Source organism: Rhincodon typus, chromosome 5 (assembly GCF_021869965.1).
Source record: "Rhincodon typus isolate 14 chromosome 5, sRhiTyp1.1, whole genome shotgun sequence".
Taxonomy (NCBI): domain Eukaryota; kingdom Metazoa; phylum Chordata; class Chondrichthyes; order Orectolobiformes; family Rhincodontidae; genus Rhincodon; species Rhincodon typus.
In genome coordinates this window covers 10,818,860-10,845,516 of record NC_063336.1, presented here as the reverse complement: position 1 = coordinate 10,845,516, position 26,657 = coordinate 10,818,860, and the positions used below count along the sequence as shown (strand labels likewise).

Genomic DNA, 26,657 nt, shown 5'->3' with positions numbered 1-26,657 from the left:
TGCTGACTCTGCTTGAATAGATTGTGATTCCAAATGTTCTGCTATTACTTCCTTAATAATTGCTTCTGTTACCCACATTTTGCCTCCCTCTCGCTTTGAAGAGGGGTGTCCCATTGGCAGTTTTCTAATCCTTTCGTACTTCTCCAAAACCAAAGATTTTTGGAAAACTACAACTAATGCATCCGCTATCTCTGTAATTACCTCTTTTTGGACCCTAGGATGCAAGCCATCAAGGCCAGGGGACATATCTACCTTCAGCCCCATTGGTTTGATTAAAACTACTTCTTTCATGATGGCGATGGTACTTGATTCCTCCTCAGCATTCTTGACTATTAATGAGATGTTCAAATTATCTTCTACCACAAAGACTGATTAAAAATATCTGTTTAACTCCTCTACCATTCCATTGTCCCCATAACCATCTCCCCAGAATCATTTTCTAAGGGCTGTATGTTCACTTTTATCTCTGTCTTCCTTTTAATATATTTAAAGAATCTCTTACTGTCAGTTTTTATATTTTTTGCTAGCTTGCCCTCACAGTTTATTTTCTTTGTCTTTTGTATATTTTTAGACCTCAGTTGGCTGGAAGGGGTTCTTTTTGCTAAAAATATATTTTGTTCATAAAACAAGAAAACTTCAACTTGAATATTAAGAGTCTTCAACAATATTCAAGTTGCCATACAGCATGTCCCCTTTGTCTACTTAGAAAACTTCAAGCTTTTCCATGGTTGCCTTGTAAGATCAGCTTGAGCTTCATTTTCAACTGAAAATGAGAAACACCCTAGTTTTAGATTTAACCCTCTAGCTCCAGGCTAAACAAATCATGCAGCCTCCTTTTTTATTTCTTCATTAAATAGAGGTGTCGCTGGCTAAGACAGCATTTTTTTTGCCCATCCCCAGTTGAACTAATTGCCCAGGGGGTAGTTAACAGTTAACCACATTGCTGTGCGTCTGGAGAGACATGTAGGTCAGTCCAGGTAAGGTGGCAGATTTCCTTCCCTGTATGGTGTACATGGAGCAGGTAGGTTTTAGAACAGTCAAAAGTGGTTATGCGGTCACCATTAGGTTAAATGCATATCTTCATTTAATTCACCATCTGACACAGGGGAATTCAAACCTATGTTTCCAGGACATTTCCTTGGGTTCTGGATTACTAGTCCAGTGACGTTACCACTAGGCCACTGCCTCCCCCCTTTCCCCATTCCTTCATCATCTCTGACTCTAAACTGAGTTTGGGAACCTACATACAATCGGTGCAATGCGCATTAAAGTTGTATTTTACCTACTAAAGATGTAGACCTGCTAAAAGTTATCTCTTTTGCTTTGCATCTCAGTGATCTGCAACTGCTGAAGATTCAAAGTTGCAATTTCCATCTCTGCTTCAGCGAACAAAAAACGCACACAGAGAAATTAAATAAGGAAGCCACTCTAATCCCTACAATCTTTATCTAATGCAACTTGAGATGTTTCATACAGAATTGTAGATGGACTATCTTGTACCTTCAAAATGACTTCTTTTGATTCTGGGCTAAATCTCTGGTGGAGTTAATAGCTCTCTCCAGATGCCCTGGTTACATGAAGAAACTTCCTTGTTTATAAAGATACTTTTGGCTCCTTTGACCTGGAAACTGCATAAATAATTCAAATGTTTTATTACGGTTAGTGTAGACCTCCTGGTTCTGTCAAAGGCTCAGAGATGGGTCATTCATTGTTAAGCTTTCTCACTTGCAACCCTGTCCTTTTTATCTAAAGACAGATCACCCTTTGAACTACCATACTTGAGGAGTTCTGGTAGTTTCTAAAGTCCAGGATTATAATTACCTTATTCTTACAAATGTAACCAAAACTAAAAGTTACCTCTGAAACAATAATATGTCATGAAGCCAGATGATTTTGACAATATATTGCCTAAAACCATACAAAGGGAGAGAACTAATAGTCATAACAATACTTAGAAATGGTCAGAGAGAATCAGAGGAAAAGGGAGAAGCAAGCTTGAAGACATTGAGGATAGGAATAAGAATACAAACTGGAAGAGAAACAGAAACCATGTAAAAACTGATGTTCTAAGTGAGAAAACAGCATCTACAAGGTTGTGAAAATATACAAATGTAAAGAAGTAGAGAGGCTTAAGAATTAACTCTAGTGAGGTTTATTTTTCCCTGTTTGAAATCTCAGCCATGATAACATCTGATTGAAGTTATAAAAGAATGGAAACAATTAATAAAATATACACACTTTATCATCAAGAGCCTTAATTGCTTGCAATTGCCCCAATAAAAATACCATGTGGGTATACCATCGAGGCAGATTATACTTACCACCCCTATGCAGAAAAATTAGTGGCATGCAGTATAGAACATAGAACATTATAGCGCAGTACAGGCCCTTCGGCCCTCGATGTTGTGCTGACCTGTGAAACCAATCTGAAGCCCATCTAACCTAAACTATTCCATTATCATCCATATGTTTATCCAATGACCATTTAAATGCCCTTAAAGTTGGTGAGTCTACTACTTTTGCAGGCAGGGCATTCCATGCCCTTACTACTCTCTGAGTAAAGTATGCAGCATTTACTCCAGTTTTACTGGTGTTGCCTGAACAAAAGTGAGGAACTTTCTTTTGAATGAATATTCGCTAGTTAGACCTGCATTTATTGCCCATCCCTAATTGCCCAGAGGGCAGTTAAGAGTCACCCACATGGCTGTGGGTCCAGACTCACATGCAGACCAGACCAGGTAAGGATGACAGTATCCTACCCTAGAGATAACAAGGTGTCGAGCTGGATGAACACAGCAGGCCAAGCAGCATCATAGGAGCAGGAAGGCTGACGTTTCGGGCCTAGACCCTTCATCAGAAAAATGTCACCCTAAATGACATTAGTGAACCAGATGGATATTTTCACGGACAATCGACAGCAGTTTCATGGTCATCATTAGATTCTTAATTCAAGATGTTTTTTTGAAATTGTGACACTGAACATAATAAATCTGTCAACTTGAACCATTAAAAGATAACTTCAATGACTTGTCACTTCTATGTAGTTCAGCGTAACATGTTTCTTGTCTCACTATGTGGGTGGCTTTTTGTACACTCAAGGGCAAATAGGAAGAAATATGCCATCCATACTGCCTTGCGAGTGTGACATCTGGCTGAAGAATAAATACATTAAAGAAATTCTATTCTAGCTTTAATCAGCTAACAGTTGCATAAGAATTGGTTGCATTATAATTATAGCTCTGGGTATCAGTGGGCTACTAGTCAACATATGAATAGATTCATTTCAAGTTTTCAGACGACACCTGATGAAGGAACTGCGCTCCGAAAGCTTGTGATTTTAAATAAACCTGTTAGACTATAATCTGGTGTGACCTTTGACTTTGTCTACCCCAGTTCAGCACTGGGATCTCCACATTATGAATAGATTGGCACTATTGTACCAGCTCGAGGCATTGACTAATCATAAAAATAAATTAGCACCATCACCCTATAAGCTCTGAGTCTGGGCAGTCAGTCATGTACAATGACCTAAGTCACAAAAGCAATAAGAATACAATAATAATTGAAGATCCTGGAATGTCCTGATCCTGAGGAGGATGGGTCTCTGGTGACAATCTAATATTGATCAGCTGTAATTTAGGCAGAGCAATGACAGATGGAATTTAGTCCTGATAAATATGATTTGATTTGATATATTATTTTTATTATTGAGGTGATGCATTTTGGAAGGTCTAATAAAGGAAGGATTTACATAATGAATGGCAGGTTACTGTAGGTCTTAGGGAGTACTGGGCTACAAAAGGACTTTAGCATCCAAGTCCATCGATCCCTGAAGGTGTCAGCTCAGCTAGACGTGGTGATCAATTGTTGTTTTAACTCAGCCCATGGAATTAATTGGAACTTTAGAGCTGTTCAAAATGTTAATTATAAAATTATAGTAAAGATGTAGTTGCTGTTTTTTTAAAACTTCTGTTTCTTTAAAGAGAATATATACATGAAGGATACTGTGTGGGTAAGTCACCCAACCTGCTGCTCATGATGATTGTTACTGCTACCATCCTGTTTATGTACTTATGTGCTTTTTCAGTGTGATAAAGGAAAACCACTTCCTGGTCTAACTAGATGAGTCTTTTATAGTTAACAAGCTATGATTTATTATATTGTAGCAACTAGTTACAGTGTATGCTGATATGATAGACATTGTTGCAGAGACCAGGAAGAGGACCTGAATCATAGGTCTCACTCTTTTGAGACCCTAAGCCGTTCTGCTCATAAGTTTATATGATATCATCGCAGTGGGTAGTGCTTATGACACTCCTCAGTATTAACTCTTCAGTCTCATATGCAACAGAACAGGATGACTTTAAATGGAAGTTCTGTTGGCCATTTCCCCTCTGCCCTTTTTAATGAGAATATTTTATTCACGTTAACTATACTCTTTTCCTTCTGTTTTAAAATTCTACCTTGCTCCCATGAACAAAGAAATAAAGACTAGTGTTCAATAAGTGCCTCCCTCATAACCTCAGGATATCCCAAACTGCTTTACAACCAACCTCGAACTTTTTGAAGTGTAACTACTGTTGTAAGGCTGGAATTGGCAGCCAAATCATGCACAACAAACTGCACCAATCAGCAATAAATGAATTTCCAAAACAGTTGTTTTAGGTTTGGTTGAGGGATAAATATTCACCAAGACATCAGAGCGAATGCTGTTTTCTTCATTCAGTGCTATGGAATCTTTTAAGTCTGCCTGAAAGGGCAGCATTGACTCAGTACTGAGCTGGAGTGTCAACCTTAATTATGTTCTCAAACCTTTAGAACTACTCAAGAGTTCTACAGCTGACACCAGTGGACAATATCTTAGTTGCTGTGTGCCAGCTGCATTTTAAAAGCACCAAAGTAAGACCTCCTCTGTCTGTGGTTTTCAGCAAAATGATTAGCATATTCTAAAAGGATCAATATATGATTTGACAAAATCACATACACATGATATCATTATATGATATCATTAAGCATGGTGATGAGAGAAATTCCTACCACAAGATAAGAGTTGACCTTCTCTTAAGCTTCTGTCATTGGTGCCTTTATTTTCTTCATCATGGGGAGCCTTGAAAATATGTCTTATGTACTGACAGCAAATAAATTCCACAAAGGAATTTCATCAAAGGGGACCTTTTTATGCTGCACTTCAGTATTTTCTTCCACAATATCTCACCAGGTGTGACCAGCGAGCCAGCAGCTGTCACTGAACCAGATCACTTAGAAAATGAACTTCGAGAGAAAATAGAGGAAGAAAAAAAGAGGTTGGTGACCTTGTTTTCTTTAATCTAAACCTGTTATGTAAAATTTAAAAAATGCAGTATCGAACAATTGAGTAGAAAGGTAGGTGGATGTGCCTGTTTAACACTGTACCACATTATTAATTTAGTTAATATTATTTAACTGGCAGAATTCTGACAATTATTACTTAATTAATTAATTCAATTACTAGGCTAGCCCTTCCTCTCCAAAGCTGAGGATGACACTTTCATGAGTGACCTCCCATTACAGAATAATGCTACCCCCCCACCTGCTTATCAAATAGCACGTGGTGCTGTGAAAAACACATTCCCTTTTGCGATGAGGCTGGGGTTCAGTGTGGTTCAGAATTAAAAACAAATACACCTCCTCCATTTTTAAACCACTGCAGACTTTTTGTGCCTCCACCTAACAACCCCATCACCTTGTCTGCCCCTGATCCCCACATCAATTTCAACCACTTCTCTTGAAGCAGTAAATGAGCATAGTTGATGTGGTTCCCGAAAAAGACTCCAAACCAGTTGGAGGAAAAGGGAATCTGGTTCCGATTATATACCTGTGAATGTATTGATTTAGAGTAACCCTGATGGAGGCGGAGATTCAAGTCAGCAGTGGTGGCTCATGACCTGACCTGAAAAGTGCAGTAGAAAGTCAGAATTATTTATTTTTACAAAATCACTCACAAGGTACAGACTATATGCATAATGGATAAATATTACAGGATCTAGTTGGTATCTTTATTTGCTGTTATCACATACTCCAAGGGTAACATGCATTTCCAACCAACCTGCTTTAATGTCTGTATCACTTTTCTAACATTGATCCATGCGTACCTTCATACCTTTAAGGAATGCAGAAGTACACAGATCGAGCAACATGATGAAACCTTCAATTCCGATATTTTTATTTAATTCTTACTTTAAAGGTGTCAGATCTCTCAGGATTCCCATTTTAGTACAGATTGGTTGTCAGGAAGGAATGGCATAGTGTCCTGACAGTACATAGAAAAGCTGTATGCAGGATCCTGGTCATGATCCTGAAGGAGGAGCAGGAGCTGATTGAGACCAACTCAACATGGGCTGGACTTAATTTTGGGAATTGAGAGCAGAATGCTTGGATGCAGCCCATTAAAACTGTGATTGGTTGCACTGAACCCTCAAAAACAAAGGGGAAAAATATTCAATTAAAACCTTTTTGATGTATTTGGTAAATGATTAGGAGTCCAGTCAGACAGTATGGCACATATTCAAACATCGCTCATTAGGCCGACTACTTCTATCGAGCAAAGCAGTCCCTAATATGGCAGAAAGAGTCAAGACAGGTAGGCTGTCCATCATTCAGTCAGTGCTTGAAACAGTCCATTCCCGAATAAGTGCACATTTGTAGTTGTCCCCAGTTCTTGGTGGCACCAGTCACCCCGGTTTTTATATGTAAGCACATACACCAGGGCTGTTTATCCCTTTTTATCCTTGTAAGGTGATTAAATCTCAATGGAATGTTCAACTTCTCTTTTTGAACCACAGGTTGTTCTCCCTAATTACAGCCTTAGTGGTTACATCAAACAATGTATCAGTGTTCTGTTTTATCGGTACCAGTTTGGAGCTTAAAAACATTGTTCAGGTTTCCTTGGAGGTGGATTCGCAGTCTCCATTGTAAACGTTCCCAATTCCAGGTCCCACCAAAGAACACCATAGTACTCAAATTATTTGTGTGCTATTGGTTGATAAGTTGTAATATTGAATGCTTACAAGCTATAAAAATAAGATTAGTACACCAGCACAATGCATACTTTGGGTGACTCCTAAACAGTCAGGTCACATCTCATCATGAGCACCTCTGTGAAATCCCCCAGTTCACTCAACTGCAATATGACTAATGTACTTTAATCCCTGTCCAGCTATAAAATGACTTTCAATCGGCTGAAAGCACTGAAGACAGAGATCGAGCATTTACAGCATCTCTTAGAAAAGTCCAAGATGATGATGCAAAAGGATTTTGAAGTCTGGTGGTCTGAAGAGGCAGTGAGACTCCAGGTAACACAATTTTGTCAATTGGTGCTTATTCTCTGTTCTAAAGTTGGAGCAAGTCCTGGCACACAGTATTAAATTCCATTGGCAATGCTGGAGTCATATCTTTAATAATGGTTTACGACCACAATGTGCTCTACATAACTTGCTGATCTTGAAACTGCTCTTGGACAGGACAGTGTACTTTCCAGAACGGGGGGATGTAGAAATGTTGGCTCTCCCACTGATAATAGACAAAATTACAAGCTATTCCAGCAACTGGTTACAAACCAGCAGATCCTTGAACATAAGGGCCCAGATTTTCTTCTCAGGCTCACAGCATATGAATAAGGCCTTCTTGCAGCTTACAAAATTTGCTGATGATACAAGAAATGGGAGGGCATTTTGCAGTGAGGACATAAATAATCTGAAAGGAAACATGGATTAGTTGAGTGAGGGAAGAAAATCTTGGTAGATTGAATTTAATGTGAAAGAGTGTCAGGTCATATACCTTGGTAGGAAAAATCAAAAGGCAGCCTATGACTTAATCAAAGAGAGACTTCAAACAAGTGCAGTGCAGAGGGATTGGGATGTTCCGCATGCATGGTTGAGTTTGCCTGGAATTTTTGTAACTTCAGACAACTTTCACACTTCGAGTGGAGCTTGTAAGCTGCAATGCAATATGGGAAGTGTTTGCATGTGAAAGCAGGTTGCAAAGAACATAAGAACATCAGAAATAGGACCAGGAGTAGGCTATTAGCTCTCTCTAGCATGTCCGACATACAACAAGTTCCTGGCTCCTCTACCCCAGGCCTCAACTCCTCTTTCGTACCAGCTCATTATTGCTCTCCACCTTCTGATATTTAATTTACCTCTGTCCTCTGTTTCTACTTCTTGAGTTTAGATTAATGTAATCTTCAAGTTTTTTAAATTAATTCATGCAATATGGGCATTACTGGGTGGGCAAGCGTTCATTGTCCTAATTCCTAACTGTTCTTCGTAAGAGTGGTGGTGAACTGGTGCTGTCCATGAGGGTACACCCACAGTTCTGTTAGGAAAGGACTTGCAGATTTTAACCCAAGTACATTGGAATAATGGTGTTGTAATTCTTAGTCAGAATGGTATGTGGTTTAGAGGAGGTAGTAATGGTCGTTGATTTGTAAAGTTCTTTGTAGGAGTCTTGGTGAGTTGCTGCAGTGCACCTTGTAGCTAGTGCACTCTGCTACCACAGTGCATTGATATTGAAGGGGAAATCTTTAAGACAGAATAGGTTGCCAATCAAGCAAGCTGCCTTTTCCTGGATGGTGTTGAGCTACTATAGTGTTGGAGCAGCAACCATTCAGGCAAGGGAAGAGTATCCTATCGCACTTCTGCCTTGTGGATGGTGGGCAGGCATTGGAGAGACAGTTACTTGCCTCAAAACCTCTAACCACTGACCTATTTTTATGTCAAGCCCAATTCAGTTTTTTGAGCAATGGTAAAACCCTAGGCTGCTGGTAGGGAAAGATTCTGCAAAGGTAATGCATTGGATATTGAAAGAGATGGTTACATCCTCTGTTATGTGAAATAGTGATTACCTGGTACTATTGTGCATGAATGCTACTTGCCACTTATAAACCCAAGTCATATTGTTGTCCAGATCTTGCTGCATATGGACAAGGATTGTTTCAGTATCTGAGGAGTTGCAAATAGTGCTGAACAATATGCAATCAGCGAACATCTGACCTTATGATGAATGGGAGATCTTTGTTGAAGCAGTTAACTATCATTGAAAGATCTACAGGCTGGATATTACTTGATTTCTGGAGATGAGCTGGGTGTTAGACAATCTTATCAAATGGTAGTGGACAGCATCAGAAGGGGAGCCTCACACGCTTCCACCACTGCAGGATATCCTTAGGTTGGGAACAACAGCAATGAGGTCTTACTACCTTTTGGAAATATTTCAGACAATACTTCTCCATTTCTTTTTCATCATTCATATCCCTGATTCTAAAGGCCACTTTTATTGCTGTTATCTGCACTGCATTCTGTGCTTGATGTTTTGTTTTATTCATTTGAAGGGGAGGTGATGGCCTCGTGGTATTGTCGCTGGACTATTAATCCAGAGACCCAGATAATGTTCTGGGGACCTGGGTTCGAAACCTGCCATAGCAGATGGTGGAATTTGAATTCAATAAATATCAGGAATTAAGGATCTAATGATGACCAGGATCTAATGATGACCATGAATCCATTGTCGATTGTCAGGAAAAACCCAGCTGGTTCACTATTGACCTTTAGGGAAGGAAACTGCCACCCTTACCTGGTCTGGCCTAGATGTGACTCCAGACCCACAGCAATGTGGTTGACTCTTAACTGCCCTCTGGGTAACTGGGTTGGGCAATAAATGCTGCCTGGCTAGCAACACCCTCATGCCATGAATGAATAAAGGAAAAAAAAAATTCAAGGATGATTTGATTTGATTTATTGTTGGCACATGCACCTAAGTACAGTGAAAAATTTTGTTTTGCAAGCAATACAGGCAGATTATTGCAAACAAGGACTTATAGATCATAGAGTGTTTAGACAGAGTGAGGCATACAAGGTCACAGTTGCACAGGAGGTGCACAAAGCAAGATCAACATTAGAAAAATCAACATTATTTGAAATTAAAGAGGTCCAGTCGGCAGTCTAATAATAGCAGGGAAGAAGCTGTTCTTGAACCTGCGTTCAAGCTTCTGTATCTTCTGCCTGACAAAAGAGGTTGGAAGAGAGCATTACCAGGGTGGGAGGGAGCTTTGATGATGATGGAAGCCTTTCTGCGGTAACAGGAGGTGTGGATGGAGTCTATCAATTGGATGTTGGTTTCCGTAATGGTCTGGGCTGTGCACACAACCTTCTGTCATTTCTTATGGCCCTGGGCAGAGCAGTTGCTGTACCACAGCATCATTGGCTGCACAACGTACTGCCTATCTCTAGTTGCTCTTGAGAAGATGGTAGTGAGCTGCTTTCTTAAACTGCTGCAGTCCATTTGGTTTAGGCACACACCCACAATGCTGTTAGGTAGGGAGTTCCAGGTTTTTTACCCAGTGACACTGAAGGAATGATGACATATTTCTGCTTTGTTTCTTGTATGCAGTTTTTTACTGCTTACAATATTTTTACTGCTTTCTCGACAGAGCTGTACCTCTTCTTAATATTCTCATTGACCTTCAGGATACATATTTCAGGACTATCTATGGTATATCTATGGTCTTTGCACCCCATCTGTATACCACTTTATACAGTTTAACTCCCATTCTTAGGTCTACTCCTGTTATTTTATCTACTCATTCCTTGATTTCTGAGCTGTCTCTTGTGTTTTCACTGCCCTTGCTATTTTGGTATCTTGTGCAAATTTGACAACTGTGTATTCATCTTCTGAATCCAGATTAATTCTAGCTCACGATCACCTAAAGCCAGTGATGAATGTGCTATAAATGCTGGCCAAGGCATTGGCACTAATATCCCATGTGTGAAGAAACATCGAGCTTATTGATATGAATTAGAAACAGCAGGGTTCCCTGCCTGAGCCCTGAGGCACGATACGACCTGTATCACCTATTCATTCCTTTCAATCAGTTTCCAGTCCATCCACACAACGTCCAGTTTAATTCATGAACTTTCATATTGAGGTTTATCAAAATTCATTTGGAAATTTATCTATGCCAAATCACAGGGCAAACCACAGTTTAGTTTAGATCCATCAGTCCATGGACAGATGTTATATAATTTTTTTGTTTTCCCTTGAAACTTCAGCACAGAGCCAGTGCACTAGATTGGCTTTCTGCCCAGCCTGCGCCTGCATCCGGCAGCCTCCACTCTCATCCCAGGCTCACCCAGCCAAGTTCTAATGTAGCCCATTCCCAGACAGCTTTCAGCCATTTTACAAGTTGGGTTCACGAAGCTGTGAATATTCCCAAATCTGTGTAAGCATCTCTCAAACAATGAATTAAAAAGGTGTTTCTTTTCCACATGACACCTGATTATAGTCAGAAAACAATTTGCGATGCTGAAAATCCAGGCAAAAGCAGAAATTAATTGCAGTACTGTAAACCAGTCAATGCCTGTTTCTTTCACCAGTGTACACTAATCAGACACATTATTCAGTTTTAGTTTCGTTCTTTCTTGAGATGTAGGCATCATTGACTGGACAAACATTTGTTAATTGTCCCTAATAGTCCTTGAACTGACTTATTTGCCAAGATATTTCACAAAGCAGTTAAGGCTCAGTCACATTGCTGTAGGGCCTGGGGTATAAATTGACCGGGCCTGGGGTATAAATTGACCAGGCCTGGTACGAAGAGGAGATTTTCTTCCCTAAAACACATTATATAGGCCATCTGTGTTACCGTCTTTTTTATTGAATTTTGTTGAATCTTTCAATCTTTGCCAAATGGACAATCTTTTAACTTTTGGACAGACAAAACCATGTCAGCTTATAAATAATCTAGTGATCCCCTTATCTGGATCCGCTTCACACTGACCACATATCGGAACCATTCACAGCCTCAACGTTTCGCTGCTATGTATAACGTAGTAGGTGACACATGTGCATTACTTCCCTTCTAAAGGTGAGAATTATTTGGTATGGGATCTGTTTGTATTTTGAAGTACCAAGCAGCTCCCTAAGTTCAACTGTTGGGACAGAGGCAGGAGATAAATTGATGTTAGAAAGCTTTGAAATGCATTCCTATACAAATGGCACCTATTTCTTTTTCCAACTGTTATCTTATGACTTAACCTTTTGTGAGGTACCTTGTCAAACATCTTCTGGAAGTCCAAATACAACACATCTACTCTAATTGAGACTTCCTCGAAAAACTTGAATAACGTAGTCGAACACAGTTTCCCTTTCATGAAGCCATGCTGGCTCTGATTGATTAGATTATGATTTCCTAAATGTTCAGGTATTACCCGTTAATAATTGATTCCAATAAATCTAATCTGCGGAGATTGTTATGGGCAACAAGAAAATGGCAGAGGATTTAAACAGATTTTCTACATCTGTCTTTGTGGTGGAAGATACTTTATTCTTCATTCATTCCCAGGATGAGGGTGTCGCTGGCTAGGCAGCATTTATTGCCCATCCCTTATTGCCCTGAAGGCAGTTAAGAGTCAACCACATTGCTGTAGTTACCTACTTTTAGCCTCCCTTCCTTACCGTTGGCAGTTTTCCAATTCTCCACTATTCGTCCAGAATCCAAGGATTTTTGGAAATTACAACCAACGCATCTACAATCTCAGTAGCTATTTCTTTTAGGATCCTAGGATGTAAACCATCAGGGCCAGGTTTCCTAATGGCCTTTAAAGCCATTAGTTTCCATGATACTACTTCTCTCGTGATGGCAATGGTTCTTAATTTCTACCACCCCACCCCACACACACACACACACACACACACACACAAACACACCGCGTATTCCAGAATATTAAGGTATCGATTGTTGGAAAACCCATCTGGTTCACTAATGTCCTTTAGGGAAGGAAACCACCATCCTTACCTGGTCTGGCCTACATGTTACTCCAGACCCACAGCAATGTGGTTGACTCTTAACTGCCTTCAGGGCAATAAGGGATGGGCAATAAATGCTGCCTGGCCAGCGACGCCCTCATCCTGGGAATGAATAAAGAATAAAGTATCTTCCACCATAAAGACAGATGCAGAAAATCTGTTTAAATCCTCTGCCATTTTCTTGTTGCCCATAACAATCTCGGCAGATTAGATTTCTAAGGGGCTTATGTTCACTTTGACCTCTTTCTTCCTTCATATGTTATTAAGTTAGGCAAGTGCATTTCTGGTCAGAGAGTGTGGAATGGATCAATATGTATTAAATGGTATATGATTTGATTGTTCGAAAACTTTTATTTCTAACATACTAGCTATCAGAATGTCCTTTATCATCCCGTTGAATTCTTCAATTTCATCATTTATTTATGGATTGTGTTGCAATGCCAGTTGGTGGTGGATTCTACAGCTTGCTAGGAACTCCATGAACTATGGATGGGAATAAATGCTGGACCAGCCGACATCTCAAAAGTGAAAGAAAATGCCAGGAGACTTGACTGCGCATTCCTTAAAATGACCTGTTGCTTTAACATTTGTGATACACTTCACTTTCAGGTAATCTACCTGAAATTCTCTTCTTGAAAATGTGCACACCTTTGTAAAGTGGTTCCAGTTTAAGCAGCTGGACATGTATTGGATACCAATGGATACCGCCACAATTTGTGTCAGTGTCTGAGGGTATCTGATCGTAATGGTCTCCCGACATCTCGGCCAGAATGTATATGCTCCAATGATTGCATTTTTCTTTGGCTTTGAAGTATTTCTCAAAAGCACTTGCTGCCATATCAAACTTACGTGTTCTGTGAGCTGCTCAGATATCTGCTAGCCTTCTTCTTTGAAACAAAAGTTTTCTTTTCATCGCCCAGGGGGTACATTTGAAAAATCAGGATTTGTAGAGTGAATGTCTACCAGTTTCACTTTCTTGTGTGTTGGTACTATGTTTGGGCGTGCATCCCCATAACAAACAACTCTGAAATCTGCCATCTGACAGCATGAGTGAATCACCTTGTGAAGAAAGGAATGGTGCTGCAGCAGATAAATGTAAACTGCCCTCTATCTCATCCCACCTGTTGTTTTTGTTGTAAAGTGGAGGTTGACCCTCCCCCCGCCGTGATGTAAAATTGAAACACCCATAGAGGAGCACCTCGCTCTATGATCTGTGGAAGGAGTGTGAAAAGTAGTATAACCTGCCTTTCAGCAACTTATAATGGTTAAATAAAATAAGCCCTGGACACTCACTTTACAATCAACAAGTAACAATTTATTTATCTAACTCAAACAGTGAACAAATTAACTAAACAATTAAGAAACCAAATAAATCCCTTCTAACTATCAACTGTTCCCAAATAAAGCAAGATTCTAATAGTATGCTGTTCCAATAAATACAAGTCCCACATATATAAAATAAAATTTTTTAAAAATTTGGTCTCTTGAAATTACAGCCAGGTTACATGTCTTCCAGAATGCTCTGTGCCTTCTCCATTGATTCTTCTGTCAGGAATATTCACTAGTTGTGCCATTGGTACCTTTGTTCTTTAGATGGTGCTGTATCTAAAATATAGAGGAGTCTGTGAGAGCCAGCAGTTCTCCCTTGAGAACCTGAGGGCTGTTAACTCTGGTAGGTGGCAGTTAGCTGTCCTGTCTTTGCCCAACTTCCCCTTCTTTTATACCCTTGATGACATATCAATATTTCTTACAATAGGATTGGTCCTATGTTGTCAAAACCATCAGATTTAAATTTAATTGGCTTTTGGTATAGAAAGTGCCTTGTTCAAATTGATTGGCTAAATTCAAAAACTTGTTGTCTTGGTAAAAACTGCGGTTTGGCCTGATAAGCATATGGCCTTTGATACAAATGTTTCAATGTGAGTGCTCTCTATGTATTTGCAAACTTCCAAGCTGCTGCTCACAGCCATCCATTTTACATCTCTAATCGTAGAAAAAGCTTGTCATCTTTTAAAGGGACCATACGATGCTTCACCACCTCCCCCACCCCACCACCCTCGACCCAGTAAAACTTCCTGCCTCCCAATCCACAAGTACTATACCCAATGTTTAAAGCTTCATTTGTGGGTGGGAGGTATATCTGGCTAGGCAAGCATTCCTTGTCCATCCCTAATTCCCAGAGGGCAGTTAAGAGTCAACATTGCTCTGGGTAAGTTACATGTAAGCTACAGCAGTTAAGAATGGCAGATTTCCTTCCCTAAAGGACATTAGTGAACCAGATAGGTTTTCATCACAATTGACGATGGTTACATGGCCATCATTAGGCCAGATCCCTATTCCAGATATTATTAAATTCACATTTTGCTATGGGATTCAAACTCATGTCCTCAGAAAAATGGTGTGGTGTTCTGGATCCCTAGTGCGGTGACGTTACGACTATGCCATAGCCTTCAACCGTTCCTTAGGCATTGAAGACACATAGAGATGACATAGAAATATGGAAAATAGATGCAGGAATAGGCCATTCAGCCTTTTGAGCTTGCACCACCATTCAATATGATCATGGCTGATCATGCAATTTCAGTATCTCACTCCTGCTTTCTCTCCATACCTCTTGATCCCTTTAGCTTCAAGGGCCATGTCCAGCTCCCCCTTGAATATATCTAACAACTGGATCTAATAGCTTCCTGTGGGAGAGAATTCCACAGGTTCACAACTCTCTGAGTGAAGAAATTCTTACTCATCTCAGTCCTGAATAGCTTACCCCTTATTCTTAGACTGTGACCCCTAGTTTTGGACCTCCCCAACATCGGGAACGTTTCCATGAGATTACCCCCTCATTCTTCCAAAACACATCACTTTCGATGTCTAAATGTGGAATGCTATTTACAAATGTTTACGAAATGTACGTTCTTACATTCTTCCAGCTATTTTTCTCAGTTTAGCTTCAGTTTCATCTGTAGCCACATTTAGGCTTGACTAACAGACAAACACTGACTGAACAATTAAGTACTGCAGGGCCCATATTTTCAATTTACTAGACTGAGCAACTGATGTAATGAAACAGTTACAGTTGTGCTCCAACACAAAATGCAAAGCAGAGAACATGAATTAGTTATGTGTGTGACCCTGTATCAGCCACTTTCTGGTATGGGTACAGATCTAAATTGTACTACGTGACTTTTCAGCTTCTGAATAAAAATGCAGTTACCCTTCAAAGACTCAGTTTTCCAGACATAACATCTCGGTCCAGAAAGCCTGCTGGGACAATTAAGAACTTTAAATTGCATATTGGCAATGTTCCTTGCAGTCATTTATTTTGGATACATTTCAGCATAAATGTTGCCATGCCTTTTAATGCCCTGTAATTAAACATAGAAGCTGATTTCTACATGGTTCTAACAGATTAATGTATACTAAATATTGTGGAATAGGCTGGTTAGGTAGAAGACTCTGGGCTGTTAAGTGATAAATAGTATTTGCATCACACAAATGCCATGCAATGACCATCTCCAACAAGAGCGAATATAACCATCACCTACCAATCAGCTTCATTATTATCATCATTGATTCCCCCACCTCTAATATCCTGGAGTGTTAAGAATGCTCAGAAAGTTAACCTGGCCAGCCATACCTGTTTATAGCATCAGGTTAGAGGCTGTGAATTTATTGGTGAGTAATGCACGACTTGATTTCCCCAAAGTCTGCCTACCATCTCCAAGGTGCAAGTCATTACTGATGGATTATTCTCCACGCACAGCTCATTGCTTGCTCCAGTCATACAGGGCACAGGAATGTATTGCAAGGGCCCCACCAGGGCTACCCCTAAGACCAGAAGAAATAGGAACAGGAGTAGGCTGCTCAGCCTGTGGACCCTGCTCCACCATTCACTAGGGTCATGGCTGATCCACCATTCCTCATGTCTACTTTCGTGCCCTTTCCCCCTTGATTTCCCTACTGATGAAAATTAAGACTTTCCTACTCTTATACTCTAATCCCCTTGAAATAAGGGCCAACATTCCATTATCCTTCCTGGTTACCTGCTGTTCCTGTGTGCTGCCATTGGAATCTTATCTTGAGGAAGCCTTATGCCTGCTCACTTTGGCCCTGTAGGAAGAATGAGCTGCATTGTATCTGTGCTGTACACTTGGCCTCAGTCAATGAAATGCACTTTTGTAATGGAATCATCAGTCACGGTTAGAGAGGGGAGCCCTTGTCTTCGAACGGAAATCTTTGTAAGGCACCTGACCCTTGAAATAAATCAGGAACCCAAGAGTTATTAAGGATATAAGCATCATGGCAACTTCCAGTATACACAACACAGACTTCTAAAATATGGTTCCGATGATCATAAGTGACTTGGACATAGATGGAGTCGAAACTTTTCTATGAATGAAATCAGCCACATTATAATAAAGTATTCTCAACACAATATGTGCCCTGTCCAAAGCACCCTGTGCTCAGAATGGTCCAGGACTTGTTACAGTTTTGTAGTGGTGTCCCAGAATACCCTCATTCGGAAGTGGGACTGTGTCTCGCTCATCTGGAGCAAGCTGAAGGAGGGTCACTGGACCCAAAACATTAACTCCGCTTTCTCTCCACAGATGCTGCCAGACTTGATGAGTTTCTCCAGCAACTTCTGTTTTTGTTCAAACTTCCAGCCTCCGTAGTTTTTTGTTTTACTTTAGTGGTTAAATCACGGCCACATCTCTTCCAGGTATGCCCACCTTGAAGAATTTCTGTCCCTCTCTCTGATTTAGATTTCCATTCTACTCTTTCTTCTTGTTCACCATCATTACTTTTGTTGTTGCTGTTGGTGATTGACAAGGTATTTGCCAAAACTTGCTTTTAAAGCTATATCTCATTCCTTAGTGACTGCCTCAGGCTCAGACTCACTCCATGTGGATTCCAACTGAAATTTCATCCTGCATGTTTCAAATCCACTCAGGATACCAGATCTTTTCATGATGTACAGTGCTCCTCAGAGAGCTGTTCTTGCTGCCCTCTGAGATCTATGCTCAGTGCCATGCATACTTTCCATCTCTCCACCAGCACCAGCTACTGCTATCCCAGAGCTTCCGTGGCCCCCAGTTTCACTTCATCCTTCAGCTCATTCAATGTTCTAACTAAAAACTTTTCTGTTCCTTTCAGGCGTTAAGGAATTCAATTCTGAAAAGGGCACTGGCACCATTAACTGTTCTTTCTCTTCATAGATGCTGACCGGTCTCCTTGAGTTTCTCCTGCAATTTTGAATTTTGTTTCAGATTTCCAGCATTGAAGTCCTTTGTTTTATTTAGCCTTGCTTTTAACTGTTCATCTCCCCAGTTTACCTGAGAACCCAGGCTTACTGCTTAATAAAGCCTAACATAGTCATACACTGTTTCCTCCCCCTCCCCCAAATCAAATCCAGAATGTGGTAACCATCACTGAACCCCTTCCTATCCCAAAGTACCTCATGCTATTGCATTCTCTAATATTGTACTATCCCCTTATATGTACAGTTACCCTCCATCCAAGCATGCTGCCTCCAGTCTATTTGATTTGATTTATTGTTGTCACATGTACCTAGGTACAGTGAAAAGTTTTTTATTTTGCATGCAGTACAGGCAGATCATAACAGACAAAGTACATTAGAGTAATAGAAAAGAGTGAGGAATACAATGTTAAGGCTGCACAAAAGGTACAGGAAGAATGAGGTCAACATTAAATTTAAAATTTTAGAGCTCCATACAGAAATCTAATAACAACAAGGAAAAAGCTGTTCTTGAATCTGTTGGTACATGTGTTTAAGCTTTTGTATCTTCTGCCCAATGGAAGACATTGGAAGAGATTATAACTGGTGTGGGAGTGGTCTTTGATTATGTTGGTTGCCTTCCCAAGGCAGTGAGAAGTATAGATGGAGTCAATAGATGGAAGGTTGGCTTGTGTGATGGACTGAGCTGTATTCACAACTCTCTGTAGTTTTTTACGGTCCTGGGCAGAGCAGTTGTCATTCTCAGCCTGATGCTTTTGGATAGAATGCTTTCCATGGTGCATTAATAAAAAAAAATGTTAGGAGTCTTCATGGACATGCCGACTTTCCTACGCCTCCTGAGGCAGTAGAGACATTGTTGTGCTTTCTTGACCATCACGTCAACATGATTAAACCAGAACAGATTTGCTGATCATCACTCCTAGGAACTTGACACTGTTGACCATTTTCACCTCAGCACCATTAAAGTAGAAAGGTGCCCTTTGTCTTGCTTCCTGAAGTCAATGATCAGCTCTTTAGTTTTGCTGATGTTGAGGGGGAGATTGTTATATTTACACCATGCCACCAAGCACTCTATCTCTTTCCTGTATTCAGGCTCGTCATTGTTTGCAGTATGGCCTACAATGGTGGTGTTGTCAGCGAACTTATAGATGGAATGAGGATGGAAATTGACCACACAGTTATGGCTACACAATTTCCCCAACACAGGACTGGCCCCTGATAACCACTCTTGACCTTTAAAGCACAAAACCCCAGGACTGATTGTAGCTCACCTCACTGACAGACTTGGAACGGCAGCCATGACTGTTCACAGGCCAGATCCCTGTCTGATCTCTGTGCAACTTCCCAACTGATTTGCTGACAATACATGGACTGGTTGGACTCAACCTGCAGGACTGTCCGTAGCTCACTCTTTGGACTGTAATGACACAGGTCCCCAGATGCTGATAGGATTGAGCTGGCTGACCATGGCCAACTTCCTGGATTGAGATCGGATGTTACTCTTGATTAACTGTGATGGTACAACCTGCCTGACCATAGACTCCCTGACAGGACTTAGACTTTCAAATATGGCCGTTTGGCTGAAGCATACATAGTGTATCTGCCATGTAATCTGTAGGCACATGCAGGGTTGCAACATTAATGTAGCACAATGCCATACAGCAACATCTCCACCCCCTTGATTGGTCATTGCTGGCAAACCTGGCTTTCTGCCCACGCTATAAGGCAAGGCCGAACTGCCGTGGGCCTGTAAGTTCTGAATGAAGGGCATATGCAAAAAGGCAAACCAAGGTAAGGCAGAGATGCTGTGAGCATCCAAGTGAGTGCAAAGTGAGTGAGCGATAAGAGAACAAGCTAAGTACGGGAGATGCATCCTGTTTCAATGCATGAGATGGTTTCTTGTCCCTGTGTGCAAAGCAGCCTGACATCAGCATTGCAACGTGTCAGTGATCTCAAAAGTGCAGTTTTGAAGTGTTGAACTGTATCATATCTCTGCCCTCAGATGCTTGAGAAGACTGGAAAACGCTGGCCAGCTGTAGCAGCTAGGTAACCGCTCTGACTTTCAAGGCTGGAATTGATGACTTCTAGTTTCTCTCTGGAATCTGGGAAAATAGCACCCTGTATATAAATGAGAAAGGATTATGCAATGATGAAATGTTACTTGGTGTAAATAGAGTCCCTCGCCACTCACCATCGAAGTTCTGATCTAGCTGTTAAACTTTGTGTTGAAAATTGAATCCTTTCTCGTTGACATTGAGAATCTTATTTTTTTATTCTGAACATATATTTCCGACTGTCTAGCCATGTCCCACATTATTCGGAGTCTGGAAAATTGAAAACTTCAGCCCAATATGAGTGTAAGAATGTGTATAATGTGACTGCCTATAACTCACTATAGGCTATGTTGCTTGAGCTCTCTTACAACTAAGTGGTGTTTACCTGGTGAAAGCTCCAACAATTTTTGCATTAGTATTCTGGGTGCAACATAGGGTCCCAGTTTGCCTAGTAAAGCTAGCTTCTTCAAGCAAGCAAGCTGTTCACAGTTTGGGGTGGCAAGCTTGAACAACTGCAACTCAGATGCAAAATGGCTGTATGATGAATTTCTCCTACCTTTAGCTCACTAATTAGATTGCTTTGTTATCCAGAACTAGATAACGTAAATGCATTATTTCTCCAATACGACGCACTGACGCATACAGAAAGTCAGGTAGCTTATCGTGTTTGCCAGCAATGAAAAGTCAAGGGAGTGGAGATGTTGCTGTATGGCATTGTGTTATGATAATGTCACCCACATTGCAGAAAGAATTTACAGTGCCTTGCTTATCAGAAATAGTTTCCCATTCCTTTATATTTCTGGATAACTAAAACTGCTACTGTTGTAGACATACATTTCCTTAATTGGTCTATTCATACGTACATAAATATCTATCTATATAGCAATCAGGGCTGTGTGCTGATTCCATAAGCTGTAATTCTGTTTTAGGCTCAAGCTCAAAAAGATAGGCTCCCTCTAGTCCATATTCAGGCAGCTAATGCCAAGAAACCAAAAATTATAGAGCAGAGTAGATTATTTTGTCTTTATTAAAGTTTCTCCAGCATAACTTTTAATAATATGAACAATGAACTTTCATTGAGGCTGCATGTTTTCAATAGAGTTTTCAATAAAACTTTGAAACTGAGTCTTCTGTGAAGACTTTATTTTGGTCCTTGTCTGCACATCACAGAAACCTTACCATGGCTGACTGTTTAATTAATTACAAAGGGGGAATTTTAAAAATTGCAAGTTTTTAGTTTTGTTAAAACGTACCCTTGCCTCCCTAGAAGGTACAATTCAAAATGAGACATGTATTGCCAACTTGACCATCATCAGTGACAGTCATCATGATGTTGTCACTTCTGTCCACTGTAATGCAGTGTCCGAGAAATATTTTCAGTTGTGGCCTATGCAGCCTATCTACATGGATTAACCACGCTGTGACTCTTCACAATTTGTTCACCAACAGTAGCTTAGGTAGTAACAGTTTGATGTTAAATTCTTCCAGAAAGCCTTTCAAAAGATTAAGTACGTATGTATTAAAATGTATCTAACACCTGCATATGTTAATTGGAAGACTGAAATTTAAGACCTGCGGATCCGACCTGGCATCAATAACTCCTGTTAGCAACATCTGTGTTTTTTAATCATAGCCTCAAAACCTGGCTGTGTGGAGCTTTTTTTTTAAGAAAATGTCACATGAATAGTTCACTACTTTACATTTGCTCTATTATTTTAAACCAAACAGGAACAACTGTCTGAGGCCATCTGTCAGAACACCTGTAAGACACATTCTGTGACTCCAACAGCTTCCCAGGGGAACCTGCACAACAGCAGGTGAGAAATAGCACGTTAAAAGTCTACGTCTTATGCACTGCCATGACATAAATATTGTAGAAAATTTGTTCCCTTCCAATACCCTATTTATACGCTGAACACTCATAACTGGCTTGATCTGATTTGCAAAATTCAAAGGAGGAGAACAGAATACAAACACATTAGTCTTTTACATAGGTCAAACTAGTTCCGATTTTAAAGTATTACAAACTAACTGCTAGTTAGCTGTTAGCCTTTCACCTCTGAAATCATATTGACATGATGACAATCCTAATTATTGCACCAAACTGTGCAGCTGCTTGGCCATGTAACAATGTGGAGGGTACCACACAGTGCAACAACCAACTTTCCATTTAAGGCATGTGTCAAGGCGACCATGCAGAAAATTTAAACGGACCTGCTGTGTAATTAACAGACCATGCACCATCAAGCAATAATAGAAAGAACATTCTCTTTGGTCTAGATTCCCCACCGTCACTGAGCACCACCACCACTGCCCTCCTCCCCCTCGCACCCCACCACCCCCTGCCATCCTGCCCCCTGCCAAGTGGATTTGGGAGATTACCTGCCAAAGATGATCTATTGCAAAATAATTGAAGTTTCTTCTTAGGATTTTCTATTCAAGGAACGCTTGACAGTAATACCACTGTTGACTGTTTACCACTGCAAGAGGGCCAACAATTCAATTTTGCAGTAGACGTTGTTGCTTTGCCACGTCAATTTACAGCACCTAAAAGGCTATCAGGTACTTTCATGCATCACTGGAAGTGCTTTTACAACACCAGTGAGGAAAGGAATGCCAATAAGTGGTCCTTAAATGCTGTTTAACTGACGTGGCAGAATTATTCCATGTTACCTACACAGTTGCAAGAACCTTTTTTAAATATTTGTTCCCATGATGTGGATATTGCTAGCAAGGCCAAAACTTACTGTTATTCCCTTTTGCTCTGAAGTGTAGGAAGTGATTCAATGCCCTCATAAACATAGCTAAGGCAAAGCACTCTTGCTAATGTACATCTTCTATTGTTTTGGCAGCTTTCAACTTTTGTTTTCATTTACGCATTTCTTGGAATTTGGTCATTGTTGATGAGGCCAATATTTATTGCCTTTCTCTAGTTTCCCTCAAGAAGATACTAGTGAGTGCCCTTCTTGAACCTCAGCAGTCTGCATGGTGAAGGTATTCCATAGTGTTGTTAGACAGGACACCCCTCGATTTTGACTACACAATGATGAAAAAAGCTGCAGTGATGATTAAAATACATGAAGGCGTGGGCAAATTTGCCTTTGGAAAACCGTGGAAAATTCATTCACGGGGTCAAGCAATCAGAGAAAAGTATCCCCCGTAAAATGAACGGAAGGAAATGATGAACTGTTTCCCCAGGCACAGGCTGGTTCTCTCCCCTGCTTGCCACTGACACAACCTGTGACTGGAGGAGCAGCGAACAGTTAAACAAGTAAATGTCAGAAGTGAGAAAGTCACTCAGGGAGAATCCACTGGGAGATGGGGGCTGGGAGCCTACACGTGGAGCAGGAAGGTCCGGGTCTGAGATCCAGCTGCAGACAGATGTTTTCTGGGAGCCAGATGCAGTATTCTTGCACAGACCAGGAGGGGAGACAGGATTGAGGCGGATGTCTGTCTGCCAGGTTAAGAGGTGTTTAGGGAGAAAAGGAAGGCTGCACATGAAATTGGGGAATACAAAGGAATTGGAGGGGGGTGCGCAAGAGGCTGCAAGGTAATGGGGAGACGGGGAGGCTACAAGGGTGGGTGGCAGTACAAGGCAGAAAGGAGGGATGTGAGAGACAGGGAGGTCTCTAGAGTGTGGGTGGAGATAGTCCACAAGATCATAAAATAAAAGAGCAAAATTAGGCCGTTCAGCTCATCGAGTATGCTGTGCCATTTGATCATGGCTGATATGGTTCTCAACCCCATTCTCCTGCCTTCTCCCCAAAACCCTTGATTCCCTTACTAATCAACCGATTTAACTCTTTTTATGGCTTGGCCTCCACAGGCCTCCATGCCAATGAATTCCACAGATTCACCACGTTCTGGCTGAAGAAATTCCTCCTCGTCTCAGTTCTAAAGAGTCATCCCTTCACACTGAAGCTGTGCCTCCCCACATCCTGGTCTCTCCTGCCAATGGAAACATCTTCTCCATGTCCACTGTATCTATGCCTGACATAGTCATACTCACAGAATCATACCTTACAATGTCTCAGACACTACCATCACCAACGCTGGATATGTCCTCTTCCACCGGCAGGACAGACCCAGCAGAGGTGGCGGCACAGTGGGATACAGTTGGGAGGGAGTTACCCTGGGAGTCTTCAACATTGTGTCTGGACCACATGAAGTCTCATGGCTGCAGGTTAAACATGGGCAAGGAAACCTCCTGCTGATTATCACATACCGTTCTCCTACAGCTGATCAATCAGTACTCCTCCTCAATGTTGAACAACACTTAGAGGAAGCACTGAGGATGGCAAGGGCACAAAATGTACTCTGAGTGGGGGATTTCAATGTCCACCACCAAGAGTGGCTCGGCAGCACTACTACTGATCGAGCTGGCTGGGTCCTAAAGGACATAGCTGTTAGACTGGGTCTGCGGCAGGTGGTGAGGGAACCAACAAGAGGGAAAAACATACTTGACCTAATCTTCACTAATCTGCCAGCTGCAGTTACATCTGTCCATGACAGCATCGGTAAGTGTGACCATCGCACAGTCCTTGTGGAGACAAAGTCACACCTTCACATTGAGAATAGCCTCCATCGTGTTGTGTGACACAATTGCCGTGCTAAATGGGACAGACTTCGCTCTGATCTAGCAACTCCAGACTGGGCATCCATGAGGCGCTGTGGGCCATCAATAGCAGCAGAATTGTACTCCAGTGCAATTTGTAACCTCATGGCTCAGTGTCTCCCCCACTCAACCATTACCATCAAGCCAGGGGATCAACCCTGGTTCAATGGAGAGTGCAAGAGGACATGCCAGGAGCAGCACCAGGCATACCTGAAGATAAGCTATCAACCTGGTGAAGCCACCAAACAGGACGACTTGCATGCCAAACAGCGAAAGCTGCAAGTGATAGACAGAGCTAAGCGATCCTACAACCAACGGATCAGATCTAAGCTCTGCAGTCCTGCCACATCCAGTCATGAATGGTGCTGGACAATTAAACAACTCACTGGAGGAGGAGGCTGCACAAATATCCCCATCCTCAATGATGAAAGAGCTCAGCACATCAGTGCAAAAATAAGGCTGAAGCATTCGCAACAATCTTCAGCCAGAATTGCCAAGTGGATGATCCATCTTGGCCTCCTCCAGTGGTCCCCAGTATTACAGATACCAGTCTTCAGCCAATTCAATTCACTCTGCACGATATCAAGAAACAGTCGGAGACACTGGATACTGTAAAGGCTACGGGCCCTGACAACATTCCAGCAATAGTACTGAAGACTTGTGCTCCAGAACTTGCCGCTCCCCTAGCCAAGCTGTTCCAGTACAGTTACTACACTGGTATCTACCCAACAATGCGGAAAATTGCCCAAGTATGTCCTGTACACAAAAAGGGGGACAAATCCAACCCGGCCAATTACCGTCCCATCAGTCTATTTGCAATCATCAGTAAAGTGATGGAAGGTGTCACTAACAGTGCTATCAAGCAGCATCTGCTGAGCAATAACCTGCTCTGTGATGCCCAGTTTGGGTTCCGCCAGGGCCACTCAGCTCCTGACCTCATTACAGCCTTGGTTCAAACATGGACAAAAGAGCTGAATTCATGGGGTGAGGTGAGAGTGACAGCCCTTGACATCAAGGCTGCATTCGACCGAGTGAGGCATCTAGGAGCCTTAGCAAAACTGGAATCAATGGATATCAGGGGGCAAACTCTCCGGTGGTTGGAGTCATACTGACACATAGGAAGATGGTCGTGGTTGTTGGAGGTCAATCATCTCAGCTCCAGGACATCTCTGCAGGAGTTCCTCAGGGTAGTGTCCTAGACCCAACCATCATCAGCTGCTTCATCAACAACCATTTCTCCATCATAAGGTCAGATGAGGGAATGTTTGCCAATGATTGCACAATGTTCAGACCCATTCATGACTCCTCAGATACTGAAGCAGCCAATGTTCAAATGCAACAAATGCCAGGCTGTGACTATCATCAATAAGAGACAATCTAACCACCACCCCTTGACATTCAATGGCGTGACCATCACTGAATCCCCTATTATCAACCTCCTGGGGGTTATCATTGGCCAGAAACTCAACTGGACTCCCCACATAAACACAGTGGCTACAAGAGCAGGCCAGAAGCTGGGAATACTGCGGTGAGTAACTCACCTCCTGACTCCTCAAAGCCTGTCCACCATCTACAAGGCACAAGTCAGGAATGTGATGGAATACTCCCCACTTGCCTGGATGAGTGCAGCTCCAACAACACTCAAGAAACTTGACACCATCCAGGACAAAGCAGCCCACTTGATTGGCACTACATCCACAAGCATCCACGCCCTCCACCACCGACGCTCAGTAGCAGCAGTGTGTACTATCTACAAGATGCACTGCAGAAATTCACCAAAGATCCTCAGACAGCACCTTCCAAACCTATGACCACTTCCATCTAGAAGGACAAGGGCAGCAGATATATACAACCTTCAAGTTCCCCTCCAAGCCACTCACCATCCTGACTTGGA

The 26,657-nt window shown here is 41.5% G+C and overlaps 1 protein-coding gene across 1 annotated transcript in view; it reads left to right on the top strand.

Annotated features, from left to right (window-relative positions):
• kif6 (kinesin family member 6) overlaps window positions 1–26,657 on the top strand; it is a 504,857-nt gene that overhangs the window by 320,439 nt on the left and 157,761 nt on the right. The window contains exons 15-17 of the mRNA XM_048596661.1: window positions 5,219–5,303; window positions 7,196–7,331; window positions 21,877–21,965. Of these exons, the coding sequence (XP_048452618.1) occupies window positions 5,219–5,303; window positions 7,196–7,331; window positions 21,877–21,965 (310 nt within the window). The remainder of the gene's footprint in view (window positions 1–5,218; window positions 5,304–7,195; window positions 7,332–21,876; window positions 21,966–26,657) is intronic.